Below are 23,408 nucleotides of genomic sequence, written 5' to 3' on the forward strand. Positions count from 1 at the left end.
TGTTGTTTTTGTCACTTCTGAGTTTTGAAGCTCATTTGCTTTCTTCTAGGGTGAACCTGGAGAAGCAGGGAACCCGGGGCCTCCTGGGGAAGCAGGCACAGGCGTAAGTGCTAGCTTATTGTCCATACAGGGTGTTAACAGTTTGAGAATTCCTTTTAGAGTCTTTTAAACTAGTAACTTAAATCCTAGCTGTAATTCAGTTATTTACTTTTCCTTTCCAACCCATTAAGAATAATCACAAATGCAGAGCCTTTTCATTTTCATTTAATAATTTTGCATATCCTGTGTATATTTTGCTCTACATAGAAATTGAAAAACAAATGACATTTGCCTAAGTTAGAGCATTAAAACTATAAGCCGTGTATACATTTTTTTTGGTGGACTGTTCATAAAAGGAGCAAACCCTGCTAAATCAAATAAGCATTTATGAATTGAATTAAGATTGTATTCATTCTAATTTTGTTTGATTTTAACTTGGACTGAATTTGACCACCAGGAAACATTTGGCAATGTCTGGAGACATTTTTGGTTGTCACACTTGGAGGAATGTCACACTTGATGTCACACGCAGGGATCAAATTAGTAGAGACCAAATGCCGTTAAACATCTTGCAATGCATAAGACAGCCCCCCACAGCAGAGTTGCTGATCCAATATGCTGTGAGGCTAAGAAATTCTGATTTAAAGCTTATAAGATAACCATTCTTTTTCTTATGTTGTTGTAGGGCCCCAAAGGGGAAAGAGGAGAGAAAGGAGAGGCTGGCCCACCTGGTGCTGCTGGACCTCCTGGTGCCAAGGGACCACCAGGTGACGATGGCCCTAAGGGTAACCCGGTAAGTGAGCTTGGTCCCCTTTGAAGTGACAACTATGTCAAAGCCACTCAGCTTTTACATAGAAAGGTTAGAAATCATAAAACTCTGGCCCATAGCTGGTGAAGCTGACTTTTCATCATTTCATATATCCATAAGCATTATCCATTAATTTCATTTTAAAAAATTTCTAGCAGAAGGGAAATATTCTCATTTGGTTTTGCCATAACCTAGCTCTTAAGAACATCAGAATATCATGACTTTATAAAAATATTTTTATTTATCTTCTGTCTTCTAAAAACATCATTCTAGGGTCCTGTTGGTTTTCCTGGTGATCCCGGTCCTCCTGGAGAACCTGGCCCTGCAGTAAGTATTATGGGAAAATAAGGGAACTATTTTGATGGGGAGGTTCCCAGTGTCTCTACTATTAATAAAGAAAATTCTCGGTGACTTCAGTGGATCCCCCAAAAATAGAAAGGAAAAGAAAATGTAAACTGCAATCACAACTACAACAATAAAATCCATATAGCTGAAAACAATTAGATCTATGTTGCATGATTATTTTCTTCATTTGGGTCAGTTTTCCACACTTTGCTGCGTTGTACTATCTAAGTAGCAGCATTACTATGATTTCAAAGTTACAGCATCTTTGTTTTTATTTCAGGCTCTCCTAAGATGTAAATCCTATCTCCAATTGTGCCATATTTGTTCATGTGCAGGGATACACTGGCCTTGTATACTAATTACATCCTTTTCCTTTTCTTATATGAACAGCATACTGTATTTTAAATTTGATGGGATGTGATTTTCACAAATCTTTATTGAAAGAGTGAGAGATATACCACAATCCTTAAAATAGAGCTGAACAATTTTTGTAATACTTTTATTTGTCCATTTAGTAATAATTTATCTCAAGGACTCAGAGAGTATATCATACATTTTTGTTTTAATAAAATTGAGCTCATAGTGAGAAATATATGGGATCACTTTCTATTGCCCATTACAGGGTCAAGATGGTGTTGGTGGTGACAAGGGTGAAGATGGAGATCCTGGTCAACCGGTAAGTAAGCACACTATTTTTATTAGATCTTTACATAGTTTCAAGACATTTTAAAGAAATAATCAGAGTTTCAAAAACATAACTATATGAGTACATGTTTTTCTGAAAGGATTATAAGTTATATTTGAATTTCAATTTAAAGTCAAACTTACATGGAGTTTGTTACTTGATGTGATTTAAGAAATATAAGCACCTTTGTGATAAAAAAAGTAATAATAGCATACTAATTATTTTATCATACTATATCAAATATAACTATTTGTATTAAATAAAAATATTTTTTAAAAACACAAATAAGACTGAAATTAAGACAGCCATGTTATCAGCCTATCATTAGTGTGATTGTACTTCAGTTACTAACCTAAACAAATTCAGCATTGTACTGGACTACATTTCTATTCTACTCTTTTTTTTTTAAGATTTTATTTATTTTTTCATGAGAGAGAGAGGCAGAGACACAGGCAGAGGGAGAAGCAGGCTCCATGTAGGAAGCCCGACATGGGACCGACCCCGAGTCTCCAGGATCATACCCTGGGCTGAAGGCGGCACTAAACCACTGAGCCACGGAGGCTGCCCTCTATTCTTTTTTTAATTTGAGAATGACTGAGTAGGGGCTTTAAGCACTTATGGTTATTTAGGGAGAGGTAAAGGAAGGCACTAACTTAAGTAGGGGCCAAAGACAAATCACAACCCTAACATAACTTTGTCTCTGGTACCATCCCCACTGAATATTTGTAGGCTTATTCTGTGTATATAGGACTTATGGGTTATATCCTAATGTGCTGAGTACTCCTTGGCATAGAAATGCTACTTCTGTACCAGAAGAAATTTAGAAGTAATTATTCTATGGTTTCACAAATATATTTGATAGGAGTACAGTTATTCATCATATGATTCAGTTCGTTAGTAGGTCTACTGGCTGCTTGTCAGATATGTTAGCACTTTTTAAAAGAACAGTTGAGGGATCCCTGGGTGGCGCAGCGGTTTGGCGCCTGCCTTTGGCCCAGGGCGCGATCCTGGAGACCCGGGATCGAATCCCACGTCGGGCTCCCGGTGCATGGAGCCTGCTTCTCCCTCTGCCTGTGTCTCTGCCTCTCTCTCTCTGTGACTATCATAAATAAATAATAATAATAAAAAAATTAAAAAAAAAATAAAAGAACAGTTGAAGAAGAAGAAATTTGATTCACTTTCTTCCAGCTCTGGAAGAGTTTGCCATCTGAATGTACAGACTCTAATTATGGATATATAGAGAATGTTTAGGTATTTGGAACAGAAATGAGATTATCCAGGAAAGGTAGATAAGGGGAGAAGAAAGAAGCGTAGTTTCAGTCCAGGTGTGGAAAAATGCTATGAACCATAAAACAATTCTCAATTACTTAAAAGATATTTTTTACATTTTCAAGGGTCCTCCTGGCCCATCTGGTGAGGCTGGCCCACCAGGTCCTCCTGGAAAAAGGGTAAGTTTTTGAAATTCTTTATTTGAAACATCCACTCATTATCTACTGTGTATAAACATTTGTTTAATATTTGTAAGCTGTAGGCAGTGCATTACAATGATGCTGAAAGTTGTAAGTCATGGAGAACAGGGTAATTTCTTTTGTTTGTCAAAATTCTTATTAAAATAGAACACACATGGACAGATTTAATCTGTCACAATGAACAGTAGTTTCCCACTCCTCTGAGCTGAGGTCTCCCTCTGTATGAATGTAGGCTGTTATAAAAGACGTATGGAATCCTGAACTCCCACTCTTGGTGGGCTGCAGGAAGATGAGATGCTGAAGTCTAGCACTGGCTAAAACCGTTGTAAAAACCTAAATGCAAGCATCAATAGAAAGAGCACAGGACTCAGTTACATGTGGTGTTAGCTTACTTTCACATGGTCCAGCTTCTCTGGTTTGGAAACATGGCAGGATTTCAACAAAAGAGGACAGTAAAATAGAAATAAATAGATCTTGTTCAAAATATTGGTTCCAGGGGATCTTGGGAGATTTACTTCAACTGCCTTTTTCTTAAGATTGTACTATTTTCACTATAAAACTCTGTTGACCTGCCTCTTGCAGCACTTACATCAATGTACATTGTTCTTCTGCACCACCTTTGGTCTATTTTGTGACCTACCAGCAAACAAAATATGTGGTAAACATCAAAATATATTTCTTAGGTTCATTCTCCTTTCAGTAATCCTAAGGCACAGAATACCTGGGATCACTGTTGTTTTCTAATTTTTTTAGATTTTAATTCAATTAGGCAATATGTAGCACATCATTAGTTTCAGATGTAGTATATTAGTTTCAGTTATTCATCAGTTGCATATACACCCAGCTTTCTAATGGTAGTTTGTTTTAGGTGGATTTGCATACTATGCATCCTCATATACATACTGTATGAACAGATTTTAATTTTGTCCCTCAGCACTATAAATTTGAGTTAATATTTATAAGCATTTGTCTTTACCAGAAATGAATTTAGTTTATATTAAACATCATCTCTGAATACAGTTTTCTCTTCACTGACCAAGTGCTTTTTTTTTTCCTTCCTCCTTCCCCCTTCTTCTTACATTCTAACAATATTCTAGTTTATGTGCTGCTGAAGTGACCACAGATTCTGGCAATATTCTAAATAATATTATTATTTTTGTTTTGTTTTGTTTTGTTATTGGCAACGCCAAAGCATGGCCTGCGTGGGAAAAAAATACATTACAAACCAACCATTGGGCTGTTATTCTTAGAAAGTAATTACAAAGTGTAACATGATTTTTGAGATCTCTTGCTTACTTTTGCCTGCAGTCTGAATGCCATTAAAACTTTCTAGATGGATGAGTAGATGATAATAAACCTTCCTAATAGAATATTGATCAGAATGTTGCAAGTGGCAGTGATACTGAGAAACAAGATTCTAACTGTTATTGAACAAGTAGGAAAATTAAGTTGTCATTTGTAGTACATGAGCATTCTGTCGTGTATTTGTAATACTGGAGAAAAATGTACATTTCCTCAAGGCACTTGAATATTATACAGTTTGTGTCAATAAACCCTGGAATTTTAATACAAGTTATCATTATAGCCTTTAGAAACCAAGAGCTAGTTCCATGCTCTCATATTGAAAAAATTTTAGAGATCACTAAAATAATTTAAACATTATGAAATGCACAAAATGTACCTTTTAAATGGAATTTTAAAGACTTCAGCTCATATTGCCAGTGGAAAGTCCATGATAAAAAATTAAAATCATCGATATTAACTGGTAGAAATACAGAAAAAAAAATATCTGTATATTTTATATATATATATACACACACCATGTAATGCATATATGTTCTTATCATACACAAGTTATTATGTTTGTGCATATATTCTTATTAAATATTCTTTCTATCCCTATACCTGTATGCGTGAATGTGAATGGTCAAAAATAAAGAACTAGAAGGAAACACCCCTTCCACATTTACCCAACACTACGATTCAGATCAGAGATGACATTCTTAGGAAAGCCTTCCCTACTGTCAAACTAGAACATGCCTACTTCATCTTTGCATATTTTATAAAGTACTGTCTTTGTTAATTTTGATGTCCATCTTCATAACTAAACTTCATGAACTCCTTAGGATTTCATGGGTTTTTTGTTTTTGTTTTTGTATTCTCCATGCACAGAACGTTTCTGGCATGTAAAGACAACTTAAATATTTTTTACATGAATGGAAGAATAGACAAATTATAGAATAATACTGCAAAATGTGAATAGTGGAGAGAGACTTATGCTTTGTATTTTATATGAAGTATACTTCTCATGATGAAGAAAATCCATGTAACAGTGGCTACTGGCAGAGATTTTAATGGGGGGGCCCGTTTTATTTTCTCATGTTTTAGGAGTCATTTTCCAATCAGAACACTCATTAGTTCATGAAAGTACAGTAAGTGTAATGTTTGCTAGGTTAAGTCCTTGATCATCTGTTTACGTAGATATATGAAAAATAAATGACTAAAACAAGAGTTTGTCCATATGCATTAATTTTTTTCTATTCTCCTAGAAAAAGTGTGTTTTTCTGTTTCCATCCCATTCTTTCTTAAAAAAAGAATCTGTGCCATCTGGAAAAAAATATAAGTAAATGAAATTTGGAAAAATGAGATAAAGAACAGAGAAAATCCATTTAATATGGATTTCTACCATGACAGATATAGGCATTCATTCAAAGAGGGAAGAAATTCTTTTGGGATGGAGAAACTCTATTTGTTTTTTTTTTTTTTTTTTTTGAGAAACTCTATTTGAATCACAGTTTTGTGTTTGTGTTGTAGTTTACTTGTATTTAAATTATCTAGGCTCTTCAAACTCGGATTTTCTTTTCTTCCTCACAGTAAAAGCAATATTTGTGTTACAATTTTAGACAGCCAATGACTTGCTTATTTGTAAAGCTAGATGTTTATAAATTTTCTATGCTATATGTCCAGCTGTGTAAATGCAATTCTTTGGAAAGACTCCGTATCTCTATGCCACTAGTTTAAGGAAAAACCTTAATAGAATAAGGAAAAGCTCATTGTTCAGCTGAATCTCATAATTTCTATTTCCAAAATCATAATCATTATGGTTGTTTAGGTTTGCATATGTTATTATTTCAAACATCACACCAAAATAATTTATGACAACATTTTAACACTGGGAATTATTTGAAACTGATGCTTCTATACCAAAATCCTCTCGCATAGTAGCAGAAAATTAAAAAGAAGCACTTAAGTTTTAAGCATGTATTATTGTTAACATAATGCTGCTGCCTCAGGAGACTGCTTCAGAATTTGTACATTTCTTCCTTTGGGTTGAGGCACAATGTGTGTCTAATCATATATGGCATTACAGTGATGATATTGAGAAAATAATGACCAAGGCTATATTCATTGATTCTCTCTGAGATAAATGAGTTCACAGAATGCTCTGAGTTTGATAAAGTGCTTGATACTCATTTCAATGTGGTTTTAAAAGACCATATGAAAGACTAGCATGTGCTCACCATTAGCATATTAATATGGCATCTGAAAGAAAGTCATCCTCCTGCCTCACCTTATTTTTGCCAATTAACACCACCTCTCCAACCTCCAACCTCAATCACAGTTGTTGATTGTGAGTACAATGCATTGCAAAAATTGAAGTAAACAGATGGAAAACAAGAGAGACTGGGGGAAAATGAGATGTAATTTTTTAGAGATCATGGAGTTTCTTATTTAGACTGTACTTCTGTTTGAACTTGTGCAGAAAATTTCAACACTAGATTGAATTTTAATGCTTGTTAAGTAATAATAAAATATTCAGTTAATTAATGGAAGTGAAATATCTTATTTTATATTTTATAATTATTTTAAATTGTAAATTTTATGTTTTAGAATAAATTATTACAAATATATATTGGGGGTAGCTTTATAGGCTAAAAGCATTCTTCTTGTACAGGTACAATAGAATGCGCCCTTTTTTGTTGATTTGAAAGATACTAAGAAATGGCATAAGTGATGATCCAGTGTAATTAATAGAAATAAAATTTAGATATACCGAGAATTATAATGTCTTAGCTTGAAAAATTCATTATTTCTTTGATACCTTGGATGTTGTATTATGTACTATAAATGATTCTTTTCTCATTTTGCTATAAGATTTAGAAATGTCATGTTATATTTCACAGATGATTCTGCAAATGCATGAAGGAAATATGAGTATCAGATTTCAAAATCTGATTATATATTACAGGATTATATTATATCTCATTTTTTAGCCAACTCAAAATTTTCCAGTTAAAATAAGTAGTTTCAAACATGGAATTTATATTTTTCAGGTATTATAGACAGAATGGGTAGAAAAAGTAATTTGTTGACATGGTGCCTACAAATGTAGTTTGAGAGACTATTTTCTTTGACCTGACTCTTAGGTTGCCAACATGGTGAAAAATATAGGTAAAATGCTTTAATGTATAAAAGAATATCTAATAATTTTAGTAATGATAGTAACGATAGCCAATGTTTGCTCAAATTTTTTTAAATATCCCAGGCACTGTTATACGCCATTTACATTTTTCAATTCATTGAGTTCTTATGACAACTCTGGGAAATAGCTCCTATTGTTCTCCACTTTTTGCATAGAAGTAAACTGAAGCGCTGCCATGGTGTATAACTTCCTAAAGATCACAAAGCTAATTAGTGGCAGAGCCAGGATTTGAAGTCAGGCAGTCTAAGTCCAGGCTTTATGCTCTTAAAGCACCAGATTCCATATCTGTATTTGATACTACTACACTGGAAAGCTTGAAAGATACTTTTACACATGTTATCTCATTTAAATTTAACAACAGTTCTGTAGCAAGAGAATTTTTCTTGGTAATATTTTAACGGATGAAAGAACTGAAGTTTGGGAATACCAATAAATTGTAAAAAATCAAAAAGCCAATGAAAAAAGAACTAAAGAGAACTGGGTTGACAGATATCTTACAAAAATACAAATATGGTCGAGAAGCAATATTATGAATAGCTTTAAACAGATTAATAATTAGCATCTCTGCATAGCAATCTATGCAGCTCTGCAAAAGTTAGGCAAACACCAGAATATCTCATAAGCTTTTGGATAACATATGGAGTGTGAAGATTTTTTTTTTCCGCTCTGGCTCTAATATTAGGTTTTAAAAAGTAATAACTATTTTTATGTAACTTATTTATGTGAATTGCATAGTTCAGGAAAATGAAAATTTCTGCTGATAGTCAAGATTTTAAATGTTGTGCTGCCCTAGTTTGAAGATGATCCTATAAGAATGCATAACATATGGATGCTCTAAGATTGTGAAAGGAGCCAATCTTGAACCACACTTTAGGATGGAAGTGCAATCTGGTAGATGCACTTAGATCCTAATTCTACAACATAATACATGATACCTGAGAATTTAAAATACTAAGGTGACTAAGTCATCAGTTTCTTAAAAAAAATTATCTTGACTGTTTCTTTACGCTGACATGATGTGCTTATCTGTCAATCTGTGCTTAATTTATTTTTAATATTTTAAATGAAAGTTTTTATATAAAAGGGTTTTGATTTTTTTTTCTCATCATGCTTTAAACTAAATAGCTATAGACAACCACAGTTTGTCAGAATTTGTTTTGTTTGTTAGAATTCTGTTACAAATTAAGCCGGAGTAGTTGTGAGCAATTCCTCAGCTATATTATTTTTATATGCAATATATATTTTAAGTGTAATTTTATGTTTATAGGGTCCTCCTGGAGCTGCAGGTGCAGAGGGAAGACAAGGTGAAAAAGGTGCTAAGGTAAAATACATGTTTGAATGGCTTATGCATAAATTGAACAACATCTATTGCAATACTTTTAATAATATGAAACTATCTTTCCTCATTATTAATGCATTCACATATTTTTTCTTCTAACAGGGAGAAGCAGGTGCTGAGGGTCCTCCTGGAAAAACTGGTCCAGTCGGTCCCCAGGGACCTGCCGGAAAGCCTGGGCCAGAGGGTCTTCGGGGCATCCCTGGCCCAGTGGTGAGCATCTGTGCTAAACGATGTCATTTGAAAATATTTTATTTCCAAAAAAATTAATGATGAAAAGGTTTACGCCAGCATTGTTTCATGAGGTATTTTGTGGATGTTTTATGGGAATTCATTAAATCTTATGCAATAATTAAAGTCAGATACTCTTAAGATATTTAGATATGTCATTTATTTAATAAGTTCAAGGTGAAATTCCAACACAGAAAGGCAGAATAGAAAACTAAATCCTATGAACTTAAGATGTTCGGTTTTTATATATGCATCCATATAGACATACACAAAATAGAGAGATTGAAAATTTCTTATAACATACCATAGATATTCCCCATGTGATGTTTGCTTTCTTTCTTTTTGTATTTCCAAAATTGAAAGAAAAAATGTATGTATCCTTTTGTTAATTAAAAAAAATCAATTGTTTCTTTTCCATAGGGAGAACAAGGTCTCCCTGGAGCCGCAGGCCAGGATGGGCCTCCTGGTCCTATGGTGAGTATGATCTTTTCTGTTATTTAGAAAGGGAGAATTCATGAAACAAATTTATTTATAAGCAAGAATTTCTGAAGTTTTATGTTATAAATTAGCTTATACTTTGTCCAACATTCAAGGAAGTGCATTACTTAGATCTAAAAAGACGAAAGTAATCCTGATCGGTTATTTGGAAAATGTGCCATTTGATCAAATCTTTCCTTTCTTATGTCCTTTGGATAAAAAAAAAAAAATATTTCCACTCTGAATAAAATGCCACTAATAGCCTCGCCAGTTCTTTTCTAAATGTGGACAGTTCCCCCAAATGCATGCAATTACACTTAGTTTCCTGGCACTTCATTTAAAAGAATGACATTGGCACAGGCATATAGTGATTCCTTCACCAAATAAATTGTTCTCTTCAATGAGTCATACATGCTGGAAGATAAAACATTAACCTCCATTAGTTAAGAAAGGCATCATTACTACAACTGAAGCTTGGTTACTATCATAAACCCTGTGTGCAAACATGCTTGAGATATGCAACAGAGCATTTAGTTGACCAGCACACTGTGTATGGGATGGGAGTGTATTATAGGTGCCAAGACTATCTTTGCAACTGAATTTTGGCATAGGTGAGAAACCAAGTCTTGACTTTAATATCATTGTTTTCTGGGTGACAGATTTTATTTTATGATAGAGGTATTTGAAATTCATTGTCCAGAAATGGTTGCATGTAAAGGGATTAATCAAAATAGTCAATAATGCATACCATTATGCACGTGGGATGCAAGTTGGTTCAAAAAGTCGAATGCTTCTGTAGATCAATTCATATTTTACAGAAGTACCTCTTATCATGAATATATTAATTACCTCAAAGATGCATTCTCAGAAAGCTATCAAAACTAGGATTCAGGCGCACCTGGGTGGCTCATTCGGTTGAGCATCTTCCTTCAGCTCAGGTCTTGATCCTGAGGTCCTGGGATCTGAGTCCCATATCTGATTCCCTGCTCCACAGGGAGCCTGCTTCTCCCTTTCCCTCTGCCTCTGCCTCTGCCTTTCTCTGTGTGTGTGTCTGTCTCTCATGAATAAATTTTAAAAATCGTTTTTAAAAAATATTTATTAAAAAAAACCCTGGGATTCATAATCTTATTTATTGAGGAGAAATTTTGGCCATTCCTTTTAGTAAAAATGCCACAAAATATACCAAGTATTTCATATTACAAGAGACTTTTTTTTAAACTTTCACTGAAAAGTTAAATAGCATTTATTTTAGTATGAGGATAAAAGTCACCAAATTTTGAATGACCATAATCAGGAGATTATCAAATCTGTACATGACCCGATCAGCATAGGCACAGGGCCCTGGTTGAAGCAAAGTGGGCTTCAAGTCTGTGCCACTATTTAGGGAATATTCTCCTTAGATATGGTAAGTTCCTAATTCTAGAGTCAGAGTCTGGAAAAAATAATAATTCGCCTTAATGTCACCTTAAAATTTGCCAGAGATTTTTTTCTTGTTATTTCAGATTTTCCAATAAGTATTCTGACCTTTATCCAGATGAAATTAAAAAAAAAAAAAAGGAAACATCATACTGGAGATTTCCTTCAGATAATATTAAAAATAAAACCATCAGATGTATCACCTGATTCCAGCTTGTAAAAGTTTATATTTTTGACCCTTAGGTAAATGTGAGTTTACAGAGCAAGGGACAGAACATCTCAAACTCAAACCCTTTTAGGCAGAGTGAAGTGAAAAGCATCAGAATTTAGCAATATGAGTGCCATGCCTTTCTCTGGCTACTTGTTTTATCAGAGAGCACTTATAATGTGAATATATTGGAGCTTTTTCATAGCATCCATTAGTTTGACGATATCTAATTTTAATGAAAATGCTAGTTGATCCTCATGAAGTGAGGATGAGCAGAGAAACCATGCTTTTTATGGCAATTCAATGAGCTTTTCAACTCAGCCAAGAAAAATTTATTTTAGTAGGCAGTTTTTGATCATGGTTATTGGTTAAGGTCTTTGGCTCTCAAGCCAAGCTCCCTGGTTTCAAAAACAAACACTACTACTTACTTGCTGGATGGCTTTAGGAAAGCTATTTATTTTCTTTTTAAGCTTTAGGTTTTTCATCTGTAAAATTAAAATACCAATAGCATCTATCTCTTGGGAAGTAATGAAATTTAAATGAATTAAATGAGATATTAATATCTTCTACCTCATTAGGGTTCTTATGTTAATTAAATAAGTTATATGTAAAACACTTAGACCATTCATTGGTACCAGGTGCATCAAATAAAGAATGATTAATTGAATGAAATACTGTTTTGAAAAATAAACAATTTCATATTCTTAGTGAAAAGTAACTAAAGTTGGGATGCCTGGCTTGCTCAGTCCGTAGAATATTGTTGATATTGGTGTCATGAGCCCCATATTGGGGGTAGAGTTTACTTTAAAAAAAAGTAACTAAATTTGACCTCATTCATGCATACATACATATCATCAATAAACTTATTTGAAAGACACTGACGATTAAAGCAAATGAAAAGGACTAACAAATTATGCTGACTTACAGCAGTTAGAGTCTAAGGTAAGTAAGTAAGTACTATAATAGAATTAAGCAAAGAATGCTAAATATATTCAGAGCAAGATTGTTAAAATGCCATCTCCTCTGGGGACCTTTCCCTCATCAGGAATATGGTAAGTTTACTAAAGAAGGAAAAGAGAGGTTTAAAGGTGGTTGGAAGGCTTAAAAAAATGTGGGAGGTAAAAGTAAGAGGTTTCAAAACTCATACAAATTTGAATTAGTCTCTGAAATTAATCCACATGAAATTCATCTGAATATTCTCTCCATAATGTGTTTTTCCTCATTATAATTATAAATGTATTCACACCCACATCCAAGTCTACACATGCTTCAGAAGCCTGTTTATCACTGCATTTCTGCAGCTACCCATTGGGTCTCTTTTCCCCTTCCCAAAGTTGCCTGAAACTTCCTGCTGTAGGGTCCACTAGTCAGACAAAACCACAACATTCCCCTTTCCCCAACTTTTATATACAACTTAGCTGTCAACTTACTGAACTTTCATTGCTCCAGACAGGCAGCTAACTAACTAGACAATTGCACTCTATCTAACAGAGCAGTTAGCAGTATGGGTGCCATTCCTTTTCCTGTGGCTTTTTGTTTTTATTAGAGAATATTTATATGCTTGCTTATAAACTTACTGTACTTATAAAGGTATTTTATATATAATCATGTTAACCTTTGGAGTGGAAATTCTTTGGGGTGAGAGTGAAACAGATCTTTTAAAACTTTTTAAAAAGGGGCAGGGCACCTGGGTAGCTCAGTGGTTGAACCTCTCTGCCTTTGGCTCAGGTTCTGAGGTCCTGGGATCGAGTCCCACATCGGGCTCCCTATAGGGAGCCTCCTTCTTCCTCTGCTTATGTCTCTACCTCTCTCTCTGTGACTCTCATGAAAATATAAATAAAACCTTAAGAATAAATAAATATAACAAAACTTTTAAAATGATATGTGTTTTCCCACCTGTAATGTAATCGTCTCTACTAGAGTTAGATATGGTAAAGTATTTATTTTTCACTTTAAAAGACATTTCTCATGGTAAAAATTAAACTCCTATATATGCACAAATTTTATGTACCTGTATATTTAGAATCACCATATGGAACTGAGGATAAATACTACATAGGGGAGCTAACAGAAGGCCGAGGACAATGATGATATAATATAAAGAGTAATAAAAGGTTTTTAAAAATTGAATAAAATTTTTGAGTAGTCAACATGAAAAAGAGATGAAATTTTCCATACTATAATCATGCATGCCTTCTTTTACACATACCAATAAATAAAACAGATGATAGCATAATTTTCCAAACCATCAGGGCCTGAAAAAATGGTAGGATGGATTACTGAATTGCAGTTTCTGATTTTTTATGCTATATTTGAATTATCTGTAGACAAGATTGAGATGTGTAGCATTCCATAATGATTAACCAGGTTCAAACAACAAAGCATTTGCTTTTCACCAAATTAAAAATTATTTCACAATATTACATTCTAAATAAAGTGCAGGATTTACAGTTTCTTTAAACTTCAATGCACTAGAGTTTTGAGATGCATATCAAAGCAAACATTCTGTAAAGCATAATACTGCAGGGGTAAATGTTTGATTGTGTATTCTAGACACTTAAGAATGTATCATCCCTGTTTTCCTTTTCACTTTATTACTTATGAATTATGCATTTCCCTGGGGTTTTCCAATTTACAATATCCTAAATAGGAAATAGAAAATATGTACTTGGAATAACATTTTTATATGCAGAATTGATATTTCTGATATGTTCCAAGTTCAGAGGGTTATTTATAACTGCTATCAATATCATAACTTCACCAATTTCTATTTCCAACTGATGAAAATGATAAGAAACTGATTTTGCCTGATAAATCCGTCCTCAGATAAAGTTTGCAAGTTCATAAGAAATTCTTAGCTTAGAGGAATTAGTCCTCATTTCCTCGAACTCTTTTATATACATTTATAGAAATGATTTAAAATGCAGTATAAACACAAATAATGTCTAGTGTATTTCTCATTACGCCTCAGTAATTAGACTTCCAGTATTTCTTCTCCTTCCTCCTCCTCTTCCTTTTCCTCCTTCTCTCCACCTCCTCCTCCTTCTCTTTTTTTTCCCCATTTTAGTTTATACTATTAAAATGTGGTGAGAAAGCTGACTGAGAACTATTTGTAACAATTCAAAAATGAAAGTTAATAATTTATATTATACTTCACTGTCTATATAGTACTTTTGTAGGTCTGATTTTTCTTCCATTATTAGAATACTATGACAGTTATTACATATTACCTTCTTAAATGAAACTCAGAAATAGTAAGTAATATATCTAAGATCACCCAACTAATATGTGGTTAGATTTAAGACTCTGAGTGAAGCAGTGATTAGGATATTGTTGTCCAGCAAGCAACATCCTTAGCAATTCTCTCACAGAGACCAAAATTTCTGTAATATATTACATGCCTAAGAAAGTTTGAATGTAAAATGAGACATGAAGAAAGTCTGGCCTGTACATAGTTTTACATTTTCAGTCTAGAGAATGTATTTACTTTTAATTTACATATGTCAGTTTTAACCAATATTCTTAAAAGATTTCTGCTACTGCTACAAGTATATGGTTCCTTCATGCAGTTATATTTTTATTAAAACTATTTTTTCTTACTATTCTATGCCACCTTGTTGTAACATATAGAATCTTTTGCATTTATCCTGATGGTGACGTGGTCTCAAGAAATTATTTGAGTGTTTCCACTAATCATTGATATTATCCTTTTAAAATGTGCTGTTGGGCAACATTATTTCCCTAATTGATGATTCATCATACATTTCTGATACGATCAGAAAATAATAAATATGAAATATATTCTCTTAATTTAAAAATTATTGAACTAGTAGAACCAAATAGGTAATGCTCATATTTTAACATATATGAGATCTTTTATACGCTTCTGATTTGAATATTGATTTAACCCGATTTGGGACCTACAGCCACAGAGCCATATCTCCCAAACAGTAATGAATTATCAAATCTATGAAACAGATTGCTGGTCTCTTAACTTCAGAATTTCAGATTCAGATGGTCTGAATGAAACCCAAGAATTTGCTTTTCTAATAAAAAGTTCACAGAGAATGCTAATGCTACTGGTCTAAGGACCACACTTTGAGGTTCACTATGATAGGGTGTGAGTAAATAAGATAAAAGTCCAGTTTTCAAACCCAGCCCTAGAACATACTTGGAAGTATATTTGGTAATAAGTGAAAGGATTTAAAGGGGAAAGGAGAGAAAATGAGTGGGAAATATCAGAGAGGGAGGAGACAGAACGTGAGAGACTCCTAACTCTGGAAAATGAACAAGGGGTAGTGGAAGAAGAGGTAGGTGGGGGGATGGGGTGAGTGGGTGACAGACACTGAGGGGGGCACATGACGGGATGAGCACTGGGAGTTATATTATATGTATAACCATACTATATGTTGACAACATATAGTATGTATCCATACTATATGTTGGCAAATCGAACTCCAATAAAAAATACATTCTCAAAAAAAAAAAAATACATTCTCAAAAAAAACACCTTGGTAATTTCTTTGTCATCTACATTTTGGCTGTCAGGTTTTGAACAAAGTAGCATGATTATTTTACACAAAAGAAGGTCTAAGGTGAATTAAAATAAATTTCTGTCTGAGGATTAATTATTTTCTCCTTAGTAGAAAAATATTATTAGGCACATTTAAAATTGCATGTATTTTCTATGAAAATAATTTGAATCTATTGTTAATGGAATGATGTAGGGAAATTGTTCACTTTTATATCAATACTTACAGAATTTCAAATTAATTCAGGAATTAAAACAAATATAATTATATATAATAATAGTCCAAAATACTGTTGTTACACAGTACTAATTGTACTAGCCACATTCTAACTTTCCCCTGATGATCAGAAATTCAGTTTAAGATGTAGATGTGAGAAATTAAGGAGTGGAAAAGGCTCATCTATTCAATCTCATGAAACAGGAATCATAATCCTCAATTTACAGATGAGATAACTGCAGCTTTTTTTGGTTAGCTCATTTAAATTGCTAATAGGAGACACGGGCTTCTGTCCTAAATTTATCCTATCCTGAGCCCATACTTTTTATATTACATCATATAACTTGGATCAGATCCATGGCTCTTCATACTTTAAATTCACAAAAATGTTGGACTGGGACTTACATGCTCCTCTCACATTGAAGATTCTAAGTGTCTGGATAGAAAGGAAAAAAAATTACTCATGGTAGCCTTGAAGAAGATACAACAAAAAGTGAACACTCATGGTATAGTGTGGTAAAAGTCAAAGCCTTTTGTTTTCTAAGTGCCATGTTAAAAATAGTTACTGAAATTATAATTCTGAAATTCAATTCAATATAAATAGAGAAACTGTAGAAATATTTTGCTTTGTTTTTCTGGATGCCTCACTATTGCAGGTAGTAGTGACCTACATTCTGTAGCATTATCTTGACTTGGATTTCATCAATCACACCCTTACTATCCATCCTTTAGTGTCAGTTACATTTCTTCTGACAGAATCTCTAGCCTGCAGAGTTTCATTTGTCATTAATTTCACAAGAAGGGTCATATTTTGTGATGCCTTTGATATGGAATACACTGACTTTTATATAAAAACGTTTGTTAGGGACTCCTGGTGGCTCAGCGGGTGAGCGTCTGCCTGTGGTTCAGGGCAGTCCCACGTTGGGCTCCCTGCGTGGGGCCTGCTTCTCCCTCTGTCTGTGTCCCTGCCTCTCTGTGTGTGTCTCATGAATAAATAAATAAAATCTTTAAAAAAATTGTTAAAAAGTCATCAATATGAATAATTCCATGGGTAGGGGTCAGGACTGAGTAAGTTGAAGTCATGCCATGATTTTCATCAAAATATAATTCAGCATAAATGAGTAAATGTCTTATCATTGGACCATAAAAAAGGTTAAATTAGTAAAATAAAGATGATTATATGAAAAAACCAATTGCCTTATTATTAAATTTACAGGTCATTTAGATAAAAGATTGTTCAGGAATTACAGTTTAAAATACCATCTTGGGGGATCCCTGAGTGGCGCAGCGGTTTGGCGCCTGCCTTTGGCCCAGGGCGCGATCCTGGAGACCCGGGATCGAATCCCACATCAGGCTCCCGGTGCATGGAGCCTGCTTCTCCCTCTGCCTGTGTCTCTGCCTCTCTCTCTCTCTCTCTCTGTATGACTATCATAAATAAATAAAAATTAAAAAAAAAATAAATAAAATAAAATACCATCTTGGGAGTTTGATTAGGAAAAGTAGTTACCAAAAGTCAGATGAGTGTTAAAAATTTACTGAGTTTTTTTTTTAATTTTACAGTAAATACTGTAATGTATTTGAGCTTAGCACAGAAATATTTGGTTGATTTGATGTATAATTTGGAAATCACTTCCAAAATTAGGGTATTTAAAAATCTATCCTCCATTTTCGATTTAAAGACCATATAAACCATGTCTTATTCCTAATTTCATATTTATGTAGTCAAACCTATTGATACTATGCTTTATAACTATAATTAAATATTAAGCCATGGAATTTTAAATAAGCAAATTTATTTAGAATCCTGAAAAATAAACACTAATCATTATTATTTTTGAAAACTGTCAGATTACCAAAGCCAAACATTCCTTGTGGAGAGTAATGATCCTCTAACTCATACCTACTCTATATATGTTTATTATTTCTCATTATTTAGGGACCTCCTGGCTTACCTGGTCTCAAAGGTGACCCCGGCTCCAAGGGTGAGAAGGTGAGAATAAAAGCACAAGTTTTTACAATTTTGACATCCTAATAGTAGAGACAATAACTTTGTGGATATAGATCACTCAAAAGGAAATTTCAGTGAATATCTTTGTCCTTCTAACCAAGGAAAAAGCTGTCAATCCTCTGTTTCCCAGATGAATTTAGAGAAGAGAAAATATACAAAGTCATAGTGAAAAATGTATCAGAATTCAGTGTTATATTTTTTCAATGTCCCCTTGTAGGAACCATACGGAGAAAGCATATGGTTATACTAAAATAACCCTTCAGAAAATAAACAGATGGAATAACAAAATGTCCACTTTTATGTTTTTAAACATGAAAATAAAAAATTTAAACTAGAATACCTTTGAAATAATAACTTGATTTTCCAGAATGTACGCTGAGTTGCACCAAATAATGAAAGAAAATAAGCCTTTTTAGAATGCCACTAAAGTTTCTGGATTATTTTTAATCTCTCAATGTCTCTGAAAAACTACAAAGTCTCAAGAGTAAAAATCATTTCATATAAAATATGGTGCTTATTAAAATAATGACTTGTCAGTTTATTTCATCAATATTATATATGGTCATTATTAGTCTCTTAGTTGAGAGAATTCTTTTTAAGTAAATGAAACACTGAAAATATTTTCAGAAAGCATTTTGTTCCCTAATACTCCTCCTCACTGATAAAAATCTCACTTAAGCAGTAAATGATCCTGTTAGGTAAGAGGAAAGCAGGTTCTTAATCCAAATATCCTTCAGAAAGGGTTAAATTTTTTATCTTTTTCTTTTACTTTTAGGTTTCATAAATTTAGCATGTAATTATTTTATGACTATAATAGATGATTGTAATTTACATATTGTTAAATTTCTTTTCTCTGCCTTTTAAAGGGACATCCTGGTTTAATTGGCCTGATTGGACCTCCGGGAGAACAAGGTGAAAAAGGTGACAGAGGACTCCCTGGAACTCAGGGATCTCCAGGAGCAAAGGGGGATGGAGTGAGTAAAGATATAAATTATTCTCCTACTCCTTTCCAGTTGTACTCACATACACACACACACACACACACACACCTGCACACATTCCATTAAACGTGACCAACGAGGTGATTTAAAGCATCTTTAACCTCTTTAAGTCAATGGTGTTTTCAAAAAGAGGTTTACTTAACCTTAAGGTAATAAATTAATAATATGAGAAGTTAGAAATCATAAAAACTACAGTTCAACAGTTAATTACACAAAAATTTAGTGAATCCCCAAAACATACAAATCATTCTGAAGCTGCTTTATACCTATAAAGGTATAGACACTGAAGCACATGGGAAAAAGCAGATTATCTTGAAAAGTTATTTGTTAGATTCAGAGTGGAAAGTTTTAGGTTATTCTTACATATTCTTGCATAATCTAAAGTTTGCAGTGTATGCTGTTATGCAAAACATGAAATAGAATAGCTGAGGAAAGCTCTAATTTGGATGATTTTTTCTACAGGGAATTCCAGGTCCTGCTGGTCCCATAGGTCCACCTGGTCCTCCAGGCTTACCAGTAAGTGCAAGACGAAATAATTTTTTAATGTAAACTTACAAATATACTGAAGTCATAAATTCTCCAGATATTTTATCTGTACTTTTGCCTTTGCATTTTTTCTAGGGTCCTCAAGGTCCAAAGGGAACCAAAGGCTCTGCTGTAAGTACTTTTGCCTTTGGACTTTTATTTTTTGGGGGAAGACCACTCAAATGCCTTGTTCTCTATTTATCTTGTTCCTTTTTTTTTTTCCTAAAAGGGACCTGCCGGCCAGAAGGGTGACAGTGGTCTTCCAGGGCCTCCAGGACCTCCGGTAAGTGCAGAGTAACAAGAGTAATGTTCTGGCAATTAGCATCCTGAGACTGCCAATGAATTATCTGAATTTATAAGAAGGGTGAAAAAAAAAAGACATTCTGTCAAATGTCTTTGTGCTGATTTTTCTAGGAAATAGCAACTAGATTAATTACATGATCAGGTTCACATGCCAATATTTTTCTTTCGATTGAATGAAAAGATACATTAACTACATATTATGATAATCTTGTTTTTATTTGTTTCTGAAGAATATTATATCCTTTCTTATGTCACATTTTTGTGAAAGCAATTGATTATATGCCACAAAGATGCATATATGTCTGACCACACAGGAATAAAGACAAAAGTTTAGAAAATTGACATTTTTTTTCCTACTAAATATAATGATCATCCTAAAAGCAACAATAATTTCTAATATTTATTAATGCGGACTTTTTCCAGTCTTCACGTAACTACTAAGTGATAGATTTGCTTTGCTAGGGCTGCCGTAATAGGCACCACAAACAAGGTGGCTTAAATTATAGAAATGCATTGTCCAACAGTTCTCGAGGCCACAAGTCCTAATTCAAACTATGGGAAGCATCCGCTCCTTCCAAGGTCTTGGAGGAAGGTCTGTTCCATGACCCTCTCCTTGGCTCATAGATGGCTGTCTTCTGTCTTTTCCCATCATCTTCTGTCTATGTGGGTCTCTATTCCCAAATTTCCTCCTTTTATAAGGTTATGACTGATAAGGATGCCCTTATATTTACTTAATTAATTATATCTACAGTAATCCCATTTCAAAATAAGGTCTTACTTTAAGGTACAGGGGCTTAGGACTTCTACATATGAATTTTGTGGGGCATAGTTTTACTCTTGCAAATTCAAGTCTGGCTGTATTTTTTAAGTTTTTAAAATTTATACAATGTTAACTTCTATTTGAAACAAGTTAATGTGTATTAACTTGTGTATTATTAAGAGCTTAATGTTTCATAATATAAATTATTATCAAGCACAATAGACAACTCATTAGGTAGCATAATAACTTTACAATGATATTTTAATCTTCAGAGACTAAAACCTAGTTGCAGAGATAGGACACGTAAATGAGGATTAATTAATAAATGAGAAAGTAGCATACATATGTCCACACCAGTCTGTGCTACATTACTTATATAGAAAAAAGGTCGAGAAATTATCTGATTTGTATCTACCTCATATGCTCACTAGATTCTTTAGAATAGAATTTACACAGTTTCTACATAAATATTTATATATGTATATGTGTATAGAAAACATTGAAAATAGGAAACACAGTGAAAAGCTAAATTAGCTAAGTTTCTCCTAACAATGACATAACCAGTAATAATTATACAGAATATTTTACCTTAAGAAGCAATTACATGCACGTTATCTCTTTCACAGGGTCCACCTGGGGAAGTCATTCAGCCTTTACCAATCTTGTCACCCAAGAAAACAAGAAGACATGCTGAAAACATGCAAGCAGATGCAGGGGATAATATTCTTGATTACTCGGATGGAATGGAGGAAATATTTGGTTCCCTCAATTCCCTGAAACAAGACATCGAGCATATGAAGTTTCCAATGGGTACTCAGACTAACCCAGCCCGAACTTGCAAAGACCTGCAACTCAGCCATCCTGACTTCCCAGATGGTATGTTAATAATACATGACACAGCAAGTGTACTGAACCTCTACGTTATGAAGGTGCATTGTCAGCTCATTAATTCTAGTTAAATGTTTAATATAGAATCTCAATAAAACTAAAGCAGATGATTTAATTCCAATCTTGTAGACAGAAAAAGTCATTTACACTGTGCAATTCAAGATCTGCTTCAGAGAATCCTTGCCTGTTACATAAGGTTTCATTAAATTATGACAAGATCTTTTTGGATGATTATAGATAACATAAATGCATTTTCCATGTAATAACTATGATAGAAGGGGCTTTATGTGTCCGTGCATGTACACATTAATGTATAATTATTTATATCCTATAATCTAACTTATTTTACATTGATATGAGTAAAGTTAACATGATTAAGAGCATACTGCATCATATTTGACCCATTAGTTTAGCAATGATTTGTTGAACAGACTGAGAATTAGGATAGCTTGGGGCAAAAATTTATGTCATTGATCCACAAATAATTGGAACTATGAACAATTTATTTGTAATAATAAGGATAATTTATTATACCTACCATTTAACACAAACTTTTACATACCCATCCTGAGAAAGCAAGAGTTTCAAGTATCCTGAATTAGCTAATAAACTCTCACAATTACATACCTAACAAGGGACAGATTTTATGTGATCTTAAATCTCCCATTTTATGTGGAAATATTTTGTCATTCTTTTTACTTTTAGGACAATAATTTTGCACTGTCAATCATACAAGAATGTTATAACCGAGATCTAAATAACTCAGTTCAGAGAGAAAAGTTCAATGTGATTCAGAAACAGTCACCACCATAAAAGAAGAATATCATAAAATCTTCCTATCTTATTCAAGCATAGCCTGTTAAAACTAAAACAGGCTAAAACTATTAAGGATTTCATAGAAACTGATATCCAAGTTCTTCAAGTTTATAGTATGTATATTTGAGAAATGCAAGTTTAATTCAGTAGTAATTCAGTGATTTATAAGAATGATTCAGACTTCTCGTGTCGCTAAGATAGTCATACATAATTGAAATTCTATTGTGAAAGATTACAACATGTACTGAGTTATAAGACAACATATAATGACTTAGAACCTGAGAAGTCAAGAAAAAGTTTTGTAAATTTTGGGAATGGGAAGTTCACCATGGGCTACAGTTCCCTGTGGTTTCCTCATAAATAAACTAGCATTAGTAATTCGTCAATGTGTTAATTAATTGTGATTAAATATTAATTAATTAAATGTCAATCAATTAATCAAATATTAATTAATTAACAGCCAGGCACTGTTCTTCGGACAGAGATTCACAGATACACAGAAGGAATAATGCCCTTGAGCTGCTGTTATCAAATGATAGAGACAGGAAAAAGCACAAGTATTAATAATAGCATATTATGACAGGTACTGTGAAAAAATGAGTATTTAGGTAAGCAAAGGATGATTCCATTTTGGATATATAGGGTGTTAATATCTGATGAGGTGACATTTAAGCTGAAACTTTTAAGGAGGTAGCCAGTCATGCAAAGAATTAAAAGGGTATTACAGGCAGAGGATATAGGTAAGGCTTTGAAGAAGACAAGATCTTGGTGTCTTCAAGGAACTGAAAGATCTCTATGGCTAAACAGTAGTAAGCAAAGTGGAAAATTACTTGAAGTAATTTGGAGGGAAGTGAGGTGGAAT

The 23,408-nt window shown here is 33.5% G+C and overlaps 1 protein-coding gene across 1 annotated transcript in view; it reads left to right on the plus strand.

Moving 5' to 3' along the window:
- The window catches only part of COL11A1 (collagen type XI alpha 1 chain), a 197,925-nt gene that overhangs the window by 166,012 nt on the left and 8,505 nt on the right, over window positions 1-23,408 (plus strand). The window contains exons 50-63 of the mRNA XM_041746888.1: window positions 50-103; window positions 725-832; window positions 1,121-1,174; window positions 1,815-1,868; window positions 3,272-3,325; window positions 9,097-9,150; window positions 9,271-9,378; window positions 9,817-9,870; window positions 18,182-18,235; window positions 19,120-19,227; window positions 19,717-19,770; window positions 19,876-19,911; window positions 20,009-20,062; window positions 21,469-21,718. Coding sequence (XP_041602822.1) covers window positions 50-103; window positions 725-832; window positions 1,121-1,174; window positions 1,815-1,868; window positions 3,272-3,325; window positions 9,097-9,150; window positions 9,271-9,378; window positions 9,817-9,870; window positions 18,182-18,235; window positions 19,120-19,227; window positions 19,717-19,770; window positions 19,876-19,911; window positions 20,009-20,062; window positions 21,469-21,718 — 1,096 coding nt within the window. The remainder of the gene's footprint in view (window positions 1-49; window positions 104-724; window positions 833-1,120; window positions 1,175-1,814; window positions 1,869-3,271; window positions 3,326-9,096; window positions 9,151-9,270; window positions 9,379-9,816; window positions 9,871-18,181; window positions 18,236-19,119; window positions 19,228-19,716; window positions 19,771-19,875; window positions 19,912-20,008; window positions 20,063-21,468; window positions 21,719-23,408) is intronic.

The sequence above is a fragment of the Vulpes lagopus genome, chromosome 3 (assembly GCF_018345385.1).
Source record: "Vulpes lagopus strain Blue_001 chromosome 3, ASM1834538v1, whole genome shotgun sequence".
Taxonomy (NCBI): Eukaryota; Metazoa; Chordata; class Mammalia; order Carnivora; family Canidae; genus Vulpes; species Vulpes lagopus.